Source organism: Anopheles coluzzii, chromosome 3, assembly GCF_943734685.1.
Source record: "Anopheles coluzzii chromosome 3, AcolN3, whole genome shotgun sequence".
Lineage (NCBI taxonomy): Eukaryota > Metazoa > Arthropoda > Insecta > Diptera > Culicidae > Anopheles > Anopheles coluzzii.
This window is the reverse complement of record NC_064671.1, coordinates 17,932,939-17,944,396: the sequence shown is the minus strand read 5'-3', so window position 1 is coordinate 17,944,396 and position 11,458 is coordinate 17,932,939. Positions and strand designations below refer to the sequence as shown.

Genomic DNA, 11,458 nt, shown 5'->3' with positions numbered 1-11,458 from the left:
GTAAGATGTTCCCTGATTGAGTTTGGCAAGAGCGGCCGCAATGTCGCTCTTTCTCTCCTTGTCTATCGCTCTATAGCTCACTTTGTCTCTCGTGGCGTGGAGATTAAGATGATGTTCTCACGCGACGTATTGTTGCGATCATCCTTTGGCGGTTCTGGCCGCAATCGATGAGCGGTTGTGAAGTTGTTCGTTCTTTATCAGACGCGTGGTACATAAATAGCCTCTCAGCCAGGGAATGTCAATCTATTTGCTCGAATCAAAAGCAACGCCGGCAACAGTTTGGTACAGAGCTTCTTTACGGCTATCGAACTTTTGCGAACCCAATTGAACAATAATTGTTAATATAATTAAACCCATTCTCACGAAATGAAACGCAATACGCAATATTATTTTAATGTTTCTTTTCCTTTACAGTACCAATGTTTTATTTTCGTCTAATTTCCATCAACATCACTTGATATTAAATATCCAAATTATCAAAAGTTTACGATCTAGCTAGCAGCGTTTTATACAGTGTTGTCCTTTACTGCCATGTTTTTTCTTGTATTTATTGTATTTTCAATCGATTCGATTTTTTGCTTTGTTCTTTTTTTGTATCCGTGCAACAGGGGCAATGGTAATGGTACGTCGTTTGATAGCACTGGTAATCAATTGTATCTACATTAAGCACAGCTTGAACCATGAGGAGCATTGTTAAAAATGGTCAAGCTATTGGAATTGATATCAAACGAGGAATATCATTTGTACACATGCATTTTGTTTTCTAATTTAAAAAAAAAATCGATTTTTGGGCAGATAAGTTTAAAGTGTGCCTGTCTCGTTGATCTTGCGGCAATGGTTATACTAATTATTTGTAAGGAGAAAAAAAAAACACTCGATCCAAACAACAATTCCAAGCGAAGCAATCTTTAAATGAACTCTACTTTTTCGTTTACATTGGAAGAAATAATGCAATAATGTTTTCCCGATGGGATAAGCCTGTCTTTATGCAACACTACCGCTATAGTTCCAGTGGCACATTTTGCAGTACAGATTCCTAATCTCTCGCTGATTTATCCTTCACCACGTGATTGTGTACACCTTGTCAAGCGCTAATTAAATCTGTCTTTTTCACTTCGTATTTGTGCCAATGCGTAGAAAAAACCCAATCTAACATATTCTGCGGTACTCACCAAAAGCTTAACTAATATCACAAGGAACCTATAGGCTAAAGCTAAAGCTATTCTATCCCTCCCATACACACGTAGTTTTGTTCTTCCTTTTGTGCAATCTTGCTGTGTCCGGAGCGAATGCTGGAAGGTGCTAGTAGAGCGAGACTAGTGTTATTGATCATTGAGAGTATGCTTTAACTGTTTTACTTTGCGTTTTAAATAAGTTCCTCAGCAAAGGAATGTATCCGGTAGAAGGTGCAAAGTTTGAGGAGAAAGATTCGTTTCATGCATGAAAAACACACAGCGGCAAGGAAAAAATAGAGCGAAAGTTTCCAATATTTCTACCTACACAACCTAATGATGTTGTTTGTATGTTTTACACACGAATATCAAACAGTAATTCGTACAACCGGATCCTTGAATTTTACACAATAAATTGGTTCGTTTAAAAGCATTGCCGTTTACACAACGAACGTTTCAATTTTAAGTAAATGGTAAACACAATTTGTGCACTTGGTAAACGTGGTAAGACTCCTAGCAGTATTGATTTGTTCGTTTTAACAACAACTAAAACAGTAAAAAAAAAGATTGGACGTAAGCTTTTCTAATTCACCGTAATAACATTACCATACATTTAGTAATGCATGGACGGGACAAGTAAAACGTTTTCTTCTTTTTAACTCAATATCGTGTGCTTATATGGGACTATACGTTAAATCAACTTTATAAAACAAGGGTAGTAGGGGTTATAGTCGCAGTTGTGATACTTTCGGCCAGTCACCCATATGCTACAGGGATAAAATGAGTGTTACCGTTTATTTGCAATTGGTAATTTCGCTTTGCGATGCATTTTTGAGTTTGTCTTTGATGCAACGTTGCGATGTAGAATCGCGACACTCCTTATTTGCGTCCGGTCATGCTGTTTGGACAACTTATTCGCAATATTTGGCTTAAATCATTCGTTAGCTTTTAAAGCTACAAACCGACTGCAGAGAAGGGGGACCCTCAAAAGAAGCGTACATTATACACAAGATAAAACGGGTCACAATGCTTCAACAACTGAAATTCATCTTGGCTTACGCGCGATCTGCGTTCGATTTCGATCGATAATAATTAGTATTGAGGAACGGCAAGGAAATGCCCGCGAATCGTACGATTGTAAGCGGTAGTGCTTTTGTTTTGCACCGGAGTCGATTGCATATAGCATTTTAAAATTATAATTCTAAACATTGTTGGCAACTAATCAAATAGTGGAGATGTATGTCGCGTTGTTGACGCGGCTTTGTTCAGTTGCTGGTGAGCTATGTTAAACTACTTTACGTACTATTGTAGATCTAGCAGCCATCAACAGGATTTCACTTATTAGCTAAACCAGAACGAAAACGGCTTCACACTGCCATTCACGATGGCCTGCGCCGTGGTGCCTAAGGGGAAGGAAGGAAGAAATATATTAGCTTTTTTTTAAATCACTCATATTTTTAATATACTTCATTTAAACCAACATAAAGCTACATTATTATGATCCCGTGCTTTGCATATAACTTGTTGAGAGTTTGCTTTTAAATCCCTATTGTTGAACTATCAAACAATCTAATTTAATTGAATATATTATTTAAAAACAAATATTGAAGAAGCAAACAGATATAAACCGATCAAACACTCGAGCAATGTGCAACACGTTTAAAGCGCAGCTCAACATTGCCACGCTACGATACCATCACAAATCATACGCATTTAAGCACACACACACACACACACACACACACACTTAGGCGGTACGATAAGAGTCTGTAAACATTCAACACTTACCCTCCGATTCGCTGATATGATTCACTCCCATGCTTTCCAGCCGCCGCAGCAGTGCGCCAAGATTCAGCTTATCTAGCTTCTGCCTATCCATTGAGATTCGTACGGTTGGCGATTTGCTGCTCTTCGTCTGCGTGTGCCACACGAGTATTTCCGTACAGTTCCGTGCCTTCGGTTCGATGTCTTCCAGCTTCAGCCCGATGCTCTTCAGAAACTCGTCCTCCTCGTAGCCGGCCTTGAACGGCATCGTTGCGTTCGGGCTGAGTGCCAGGTACTCGAGACTGACCGCGAAACCGGCCATATCAACCGGCCACTTGCGCTTGGCGGGCCACGAGTCGAAGAAACCCTCCACGCGACCCTAGACCACGCAGGCACACAGGAGAGGAAGCAAGTGGTTATGTTATTAGCTTCACGCTGCTTTATTGGCCCGTGCAGCGAGGGTTACACCCTGTGGGAGGTAAACTTACGTTTCGCACGATGGGTGAACTGATACCGTAGTCCCCAATCAGGCCGACCGGAAACATGGACACTTTCTTCGTGTACCGAATCTCGCTGAACAGCTTCAGATCGAACGTGTTGTCGTCGTCGCCAAAGTACAGGACGCCCGTTTTCTTCTGATTTTGCCGGATCCAATTTAGGGCCGCCCGGCGATTGGCGACACCGCGGGGTGCATTCTTCCGTCCCCGGTACATCGTCGGCATGGGGCTGGCGAGCTGCGTGTAGGGTATGCCTAATCGTTGCGGAAACAGTAAAGATAAAATGCAAACATGCTCCCGTTAATGTACTTCGTTTGCGTAATTGTTTGGTACTGGCTCATGATTCTTTTGGCGTGTAAAGATTGCATGCTCTTTTGTTCGTATTTAGAATACAAACAAAAACTTCTTCAACGTTGCTTGCTGCTATTCTTACCGAATTTCCTAATGTGACTGTTTAGCACTTCGCTGCAACTATTCGTGTCGTCCGCCACAATCCAGTGCAACCGCGGCACGTGCATCAGCGTCTGGCCGAGGCGAATTATTTCCGCGATCTGCTCGCGCCTGGGGTAGGTCGGCGTCACAAAGTATATCACCGGCTCCGTACCATTGACCTGCTGCGGCTGCTGTTGAGGAGCTTGCTGGTGATGGTTTCGTTGCGTAGTGCTCGGTTCGTCCGTGACATCAGATAGCGTGGTGGCAGCGTACAGCGCTTTTCGCGAGTCCATATTGCTTTCGTAGCAAATTACTAGCTGCTCGTTTTCCAACAGCAAGGGATACTCCTTTTCATAGTCTTCTGTGGTAAACGGTAAAGGAAGAAAAGAGCAGGTAGAAGCAACAATTTATAATTGCACAACACTTTAACCGCTTATTAATAGACGTGAAGGTGTGCACATTGAGACAATGATATGTTTAGTGTGGTTGTATTCGCATAGAATCTATTTAAAAGCTGGTGGTTGGTGATGATCGAAATGAAACATTCGGCAATGTTTGTTTATAACTGCGAGAAACAATTCATACCATTTGTAATAAAATACATAGTGCACTGTCCAGCGTGAGTAAAAACCATTTTGTAACGGATAAATATATCCCAAATGTATCATATAGTCCAATAGGAGGTATTTTCTTATCTTTATTACTATACGAACAGTATTTCCTTGCATTCGGTCACATTCGCCCACACGCAAACAAATACCCCCATAACACAAATTTCTTTTCCGCCACGTGATTCCACGTGACGTGGATACTCCCATCGCATATCTGTGATCTTAAAATGTACAACCGGAGTGCCGGAAAAGAATGTCCACAATAAAAAAAAACCTTCTAAGAGGAAATGGCGAGCCGTTGTGTCATAAAATGCCTTATCACCTTTTTATCATTTTAATTACATGTAAGCGTGTGTGTGCACAGCCTCGGATCTGGTGCTTCTTTTTACTGGCTCAGCTATGACTTGATTGCGTCCAGTTTGCGTCTGCTTATTACTTGTGGAGTTCAATCAAATCGTAAGATCTTGCTGTCAGGCTAGGGCTGTGATAACTCCTCATGAAGGGTACCCAGTGCAAGCAAATAAGGTTCTTAAACAGTAAATTTGGTTCTTTTTCAAACGAATTTATCATAAAGCATGTATCTATTTCAGTGGTTGCAACTTTCCCTGTGCTTTTTGCGCCACAACCCCCCACCCCCCCCCCTCCCCCATGTGGGTTTCTGCAGGATTCTAATCCCCACTCACAACATCAGAGCGGTGTGTGGGGATGGGGAATATTTGAACATCCCAGTATAGATAAGTTCTATATATTTTTTTATGGAAAATAAAAATTAGTTTTAACAGCAACGTCATAAAAAAATCTGACTGTAACAAAATCCATGTCAACGTCCCGTACTCAATTGTGATAATCATAAGTGATAGTCAAAACGATTGGTGTGACCAATACATGCTTCGTGACATTTTTGCGACCAACGCTACGCGCTTAGTCACTATGTCATGACTTTTTTTTACTGTGATCAGTTCTGCAAAATGGCACTGTCATAGTCATGACAAGTTCCAGCTGAAACAAAATAATGGGGGCCTTCACGATTCTAGTTAGTTTTTTGTATGGAGTTTGACAGTTGGAGGCTGAAATCATGTAAACATTCCATACAAAACCACACAAAAAACTAGCCTGCAATTTTCAGTCTAGATTATTCTAGCCACAAAGCTAAATTAGATTCGAGTACCTGCTCGAAAACACGGGTTTGTTTACATTTATCCCAAGGTGCATTAAAGAGATCAGGTGCTGGAATCTAGAATCAAAGTGTATGTAGTCCAAGTGGTCTCATAGCATGTTTTATAACCAAATTTGAATATCACTTTTTAACAAAACGAGTGAAAACTTTTGCTAGAACGAGTTTTCTGGAGGCTTGACGAATACTCAAAACACTATTAAAATCTTCATTCTGAAGCAGAAGCGATAAAAATCAGCCTTCTAAATTGATACACCTTGGGATAAGCCTACCTGTATATTATACTCACTTAGATAGCTGCTCGAAAACTGCTATACAATGCAAACAGCTGACAAGCTGAAATTTCAGCCTACGAACTTAAAACAGAAAGGGCCCCAATGTCTGCGTCACGAGCCCTATTGTCATGATCAGAGGTGAGACTCTAACAGTTGTTGCGACCATCACATGCTTGGTGGGTGCGGGAAAATTTTCCGTCGATGATCATCACGATAGTCATGGTAGATTCGAAGTGGTTCCAAAAAACAAAATGAGCATGGTTTCTCGCTCTGTTTGACCCGACAGACCATCAAACTAGACAGAGCGAGACCTTATTTTGCTTGGGACCACACGCCACGTGTATTCCAAGAATGCCGTGGTTATCATCGACAGAAAATATCGTGACCATGTGAGTGATCAAGAGTTGAGTGCTAAACAAAATGTCATCAAGCATGTGATTGGTCCACCAACATTGTTTGTGTCTCACCTCTGATCATCTCAGTTTTGTGTACGTGAGCTGATTTGAGCATCGCTTCGGTCATGAGTGTTGGTGATTAACAGTAACAGTGACATTTGGCAGCCAGAAAAACAACATGATTGTGTTTGCGTCCGCATTATTAGCATTTGTTTTCGTTGGTGAACATGTCGTGATGCTCATGACATTTTGCAGCACTGTCTACAAGCCATTTTGGATGCCTCGTCTATTGTCTTAGTTTGGCCTTAAGTAGCGTATTAAGTTGGCAATGCCGTTTTCGCAACATTATGCAACGAATCGTTGATCAGAAGCCACTATAAGCATATTTTCTTTACTGTAACTATCTGCTTAATCATGACATGTTTCCCTCTTCACTCATGGGTAAATTGTGGCATTAGCATGATTGCAAGCGGCAAGGTAGCAACAATAAGCTCTTAAAACACTGATTTTTTGTACGCACAGATGGTGATTGTTCAATTGATTTTCCATCCAGCAATCAACTAGCTTACGATCAAGCACCGTATTGTCCCGATACTTTGTAATGCAACGGCACAATATAGCAACAATGCAACGAAATTCCATTCACCCACACAAGCAGCACAGCAACACCGGCGGCAGCAATCAGTCGAAAGGCGCTGTAAAACCTGGGAAAGCTCCGCAAGCTCGAGTGCTTTTCACTCCTAATCGCACGCACACGATGGTGAATGATTTAAAGCAAAAACGGTTCGATTGAACTATTAAGACACCCATCCCACCACCCGGGGTTTTACGGTCAACAGTGACTCAAGTTGGTAGTTGTTTTTTTTTTTTTTTTGGTACCTTTGTGTGGAAACCCTTTTTTGCTCCTCCGTGGCAGATCTAACCGCGTAAGGACATTCGTTTCCTCGGTTTCGTGCTTTTTGTCTGCGAAAGAAAATTTTGAGGGAAAATAAGTACGTATGTTTATGTTAAGGGAGCGTCAAACTTCTAACACGGCCACGCAACGACGGGGAAAGTCAGTTTTTTTGTGTGGATATTAGTGTAATGTCAAGTCCATCGTAAAAGGATCATCAGAAAAAAAAACATTATTAGAGCATTTTAAATTACTTTGCGTTTAGTTCCGAAACCAAAACATTTAAAAAATACTTATTCCACTAAACCGGGGACACAAATGGAACAATGGTTTGACCGTTTTTATTAGCATGTTTTAATTATAATTATTTTAAGTTTTGTTATACATTTTGTTATTGTGTTCTGTTACTTTGACCACACATAACATATACTGATTCATATCAGCTTTACAGATTATATTAAAAATACTTAATCATGTGTATGATCTAATAATTGTAAGCCAAAAGACACAAATTACATCCGCAAAACCTGTTTCAAACCACGACCTGCGGTTCAATAATCCAATATTTGCCGCCATTATTTGCTTAGCCTTAAGTCCACATCCACAAATAATCCGACTCCTGTGCCGGTTCCGTAAAAAAAAAACCCCGATGCAAGATAACGTTCCCATCCTTCGCTTACCCCTACGCAACCTAGCGATACAGTGTTTAACTACATATTCCCCCGGCCACAACTACCATTCACCGCGCGCACTGGTGACATAAAACACAATTAGTCATAGCCGAATTGGAACGCGAAGGGCGAACAGCACAGCAAAGCAACCAGGGTGGATTCGTACCCGAGACAAAAGCTTCCGGAAACGTTCGAAGCTCAATGCAAGCGGAAGCACCACCACCACCCACCCTCCCAAACCCCAATCCACGGACTCGGTTTATCACGTGGCCTGAGTACGATTTGTGTTGCCTTTTTTCTCGCTCTATCTATCGGCAACAGTTCCCGGATGCAGGTGGAAGCGAAGGCACGCAGCGGGTTCGATTGAACAATGGTTAAAATAATCCAGCAATCAGCATAATTTCTTCGCCGGCACTCGTACATTAATGTACATTCCCCATACCACCAGCCCACCCACCACCAATTACGAATTGTCAGGTAATTCGTCGTGATAGTTATAGATATTTAGATACACACAATTGCTGCGCCTCGTTCGTCGCGCGTTCGTTCTGTCCACGCCACCCACCACACCCCCGAAAGTAATTGAGAGGGCCCAACTTTGTGGGGGTAAGGGGTGAAAGCTATCATCGTGACAACAAACTAGCCGCCCCATCGCGATGATAGTCTTCATTAAGGTTAGTTACATTTCCAATCAGAAAGCGACGTATGTAGTAGGCGTACGTTGGCACAACGGCTCGCTCCTAATGCTCGCGCGATCCTCAAGGTGTAGGCGCGTGTGGGATATGTTAGGGTTATCACCATCACACGCGTCTTGAAAGGGGGCGGCGGATGCATTAATATTTCAATCTAAAATAAACCAAACTTTCCCACACGCTGGTTGGAGTAAGAGGCAAGGTCAAGTTCGATACGGGTCAATCATCTTTCCAAACACACACACACACACACATAAACGTTTTGGGTTAGGAAAGTGGGAGCTAGAAACAAACAAACCGGTTAAACAATATGTCCTGGTGGTACACCTACCTGAATCGTAAAGGTTGGGAAACAGCACTATCAAGAAGACGACAACGGCGGCAACCAGCACGAACTGGAACTTTTTCTGCCGCAGGAAGATGGACGTTCTAGGGCCACCCATTGTGTCTCCCCCCCCCCCCTGGGTGCGGTTATTTTCAGAGCTGCTGTAGTTTTTTGCCGGCGATTGGGGTTTCCCGATTCCTCACGGATTTAGCACCGACCCGATGACAACGGACGACACACACACGCACGGCCCAGATATCGTTCTTCGTACTTTTCTCCTTTACATTGATTATGTCCACACACACACGCGGGCGACGGCACAAAGCGATGCTCGCGATGTCTCTCACGATGTGATTGCTGATAGAAATATCTTTAATCAATCAAACCGCTTCACCGCTTCATTTATCAGTTCAAGTGCTGCTGCTGCTGCTGTTAGAAGTACTCGTTCTCGCTCAATGTGTAACTAATATCGTTCCATTTCACTCGCAGACGAAGATGCTTATCGCCATTCCGCGTGTCGTCCTTTTGCGTGGGTGTGTGTGTGTGTGTGTGGGGGCCAGTAACGCAAGAGAGTTTGCTCGTTCTAATTTACCTCGTTTCGTTAATTAAAGCTTTCTGCAAAAACTCTTTCGCTTGCTCCAACAGATAGGGCCGGACGCGCGCGGTTTCTTTCTTCTCGACAGCCTCGTTTGCACTTTCAGCTCGGTGTGTACTTGGATGGAAGTGCTGGGACACACACTGTAGGACGCTGAAGGGTAGCACTAGAGCAAGCTCTCTTAGCAACATACACGCCACCGCCGCTTAATTGTCGCTTTTATTGCTGGTCGACTTAACAAGGACTATCAAAAACACACACAAAACTCTGGCAAATCTTGGCGTATCTGCTGCTGCTGCTACCATTTTCTATCGCACCTCTCACTCACTCGCTGGTTCGCTTTCACTGTTTTCGTGTTGTGTAACCCCCCTCCTTCCTGGTGGTTGTTTTACGCGAACAAATAGCGCAGAGGCAGGGCAGGGTGTAAGCCACTTTTTTCACTTTCGTACCAACATAAGCGAAACTGCAAAACCTTTCCCCGTCGTGACGGCCACAAGCAAAAAGGCTAGCAGAATCCTGCAGAAACACAGCGCAATGGGGATGTGCGTGCTTCTCGTTTCGCGCACTCGTACTGCTCTATTGTTTTAGCTTCTATTTCGGCACACAACGCACACATAAACACGCTCACACACACACACACCTTGGTGGAACAGAAGCGCACAAACGCGAGAGAAACAAGAGCACTGCGCGCAACAACAGCACACAACTTACTGTTTTGGCCGTACTGCGGACACCCTGCGTTTTTTTTTCGGCTGTGCCCTTTACGCTTTTGTGTACGGTTTCGCACACTGCTGCTGTTCGACTGTGCGCCAGTGTGAGGCAGCAGCAGGGATCACATAACGAGCTCGCTATTTTAGGGTGAATGTCACGCATACACACACACGCGCGCACACAGAGGTGCAGAAGTCAGCATTTGAATTGAATGCTGCACATCGTTTTTTATTAGACACGTTGGTGACTACATTCATTATTGTGTGACAATACGTAACAGAAGAACATTACAAACATCTTCGAAGGTCATTCGCGATAAAATGATCTGTTTTTGAAAAGGAATTTTCGTTATAAAGTATGCATAACGAGTATGTTTATGCTGTATCAACCTGCAGTTGACAGCAGCGGTGCGTAGTTGTGTTGGTTTGCTCTTGTACTGTCAAGCGTGAACGGCGGCTGATTGTGCAAGCGGCTTGTAAAGGCGGCTATTAATTATACAGACTGTTCTCTACATACGCTATTAATGCGGACATATCGCGTATCTCGGATTTCCAAATAGGTTCAATATCTCAATTTTCAGCCAAGATATAGCAAATTTTCAAATAATTTGGCATGAAATGGTTGTTTCAAGCCACAACTGTTTTTTGTATAATCTTGACTGAAGATTTTGCTTACATTTTTGAACGTTTTATAAAATTTGGCCGCCGGTCTCGTGGTACTGTCGTCAACTCCTACTACTTAACAACATACCCCAAGTGGCACAAATCCACTAAACGACCACTAAACGGGTTATAAACGACTCAAGCTCTCAACCTAAATGGAATATAGAAAGACTTCGTTTAGCAGATGGCAAACGACTCATGCGTTCTAAAAATAGCAATAAAGCTGGTGGCGCTCTCTGTTGGTGGGATACCCCAACCAGTTGAGCTTCATATCGCTTGGAGGAGAGCTTTCTCATTTCCTCTGTACTGTTGTATGGTTTCGCATTGAAGTTATGCATCGCTAGAACTAGAATGGCGATACGATTGTTTAAATACTAAACTCCAATAGAAACCACCAGCATTGAAGCAAGTGAGATTTGAGTAATGGCCGTTGGTGTTGATACCCAAGTATCTAACCACACAACCATTCATATAGATTTTTGCTCGGAAAGGTAGAAGGCTATATAGGTCATGATAAGATGAAATTTGTCGAAACACATTGCAAGAAAAGGACAGCAATATAATGATGATTTATAATACGCCATCTATTG

General features: G+C 42.7%; 1 protein-coding gene across 4 annotated transcripts; it reads right to left on the bottom strand.

The window, feature by feature from the left end:
• Positions 1-386: 386 nt before the first annotated feature.
• Positions 387-10,534, bottom strand: LOC120957469 (galactosylgalactosylxylosylprotein 3-beta-glucuronosyltransferase S). 4 transcript variants are annotated; one of them, XM_049609692.1, is made up of 7 exons: positions 10,207-10,534; positions 8,907-9,257; positions 7,200-7,283; positions 3,867-4,226; positions 3,425-3,687; positions 2,961-3,315; positions 387-2,575 (listed from the first exon to the last, which is right to left on the bottom strand). In XM_049609692.1, exons 2-7 carry the CDS (start codon positions 9,016-9,018, stop codon positions 2,514-2,516), a joined length of 1,236 nt encoding a protein of 411 aa, XP_049465649.1. In that variant the 5' UTR covers positions 9,019-9,257; positions 10,207-10,534; the 3' UTR covers positions 387-2,513. The 4 variants fall into 4 exon arrangements, with proteins under 4 accessions (XP_049465649.1, XP_040235621.2, XP_040235623.2 ...); XM_040379687.2 differs by having other exon boundaries at positions 3,867-4,223; positions 8,907-10,534; XM_040379689.2 differs by lacking the exon at positions 7,200-7,283 and having other exon boundaries at positions 3,867-4,223; positions 8,907-10,528.
• Positions 10,535-11,458: the final 924 nt, after the last annotated feature.

What these genes read in the sequence shown, in the direction of transcription:
- LOC120957469 (XM_049609692.1), bottom strand. Translation starts at nt 9,018, where the DNA reads ATGGGTGGCCCTAGAACGTCCATCTTCCTGCGGCAGAAAAAGTTCCAG. An exon ending in TCCCAACCTTTACGATTCAG is followed by an intron (nt 7,284 to 8,906) that starts GTAGGTGTACCA and finishes TTTCTTTCGCAG; the next exon opens with ACAAAAAGCACGAAACCGAG. An exon ending in CAGTCACATTAGGAAATTCG is followed by an intron (nt 3,688 to 3,866) that starts GTAAGAATAGCA and finishes CGCAACGATTAG; the next exon opens with GCATACCCTACACGCAGCTC.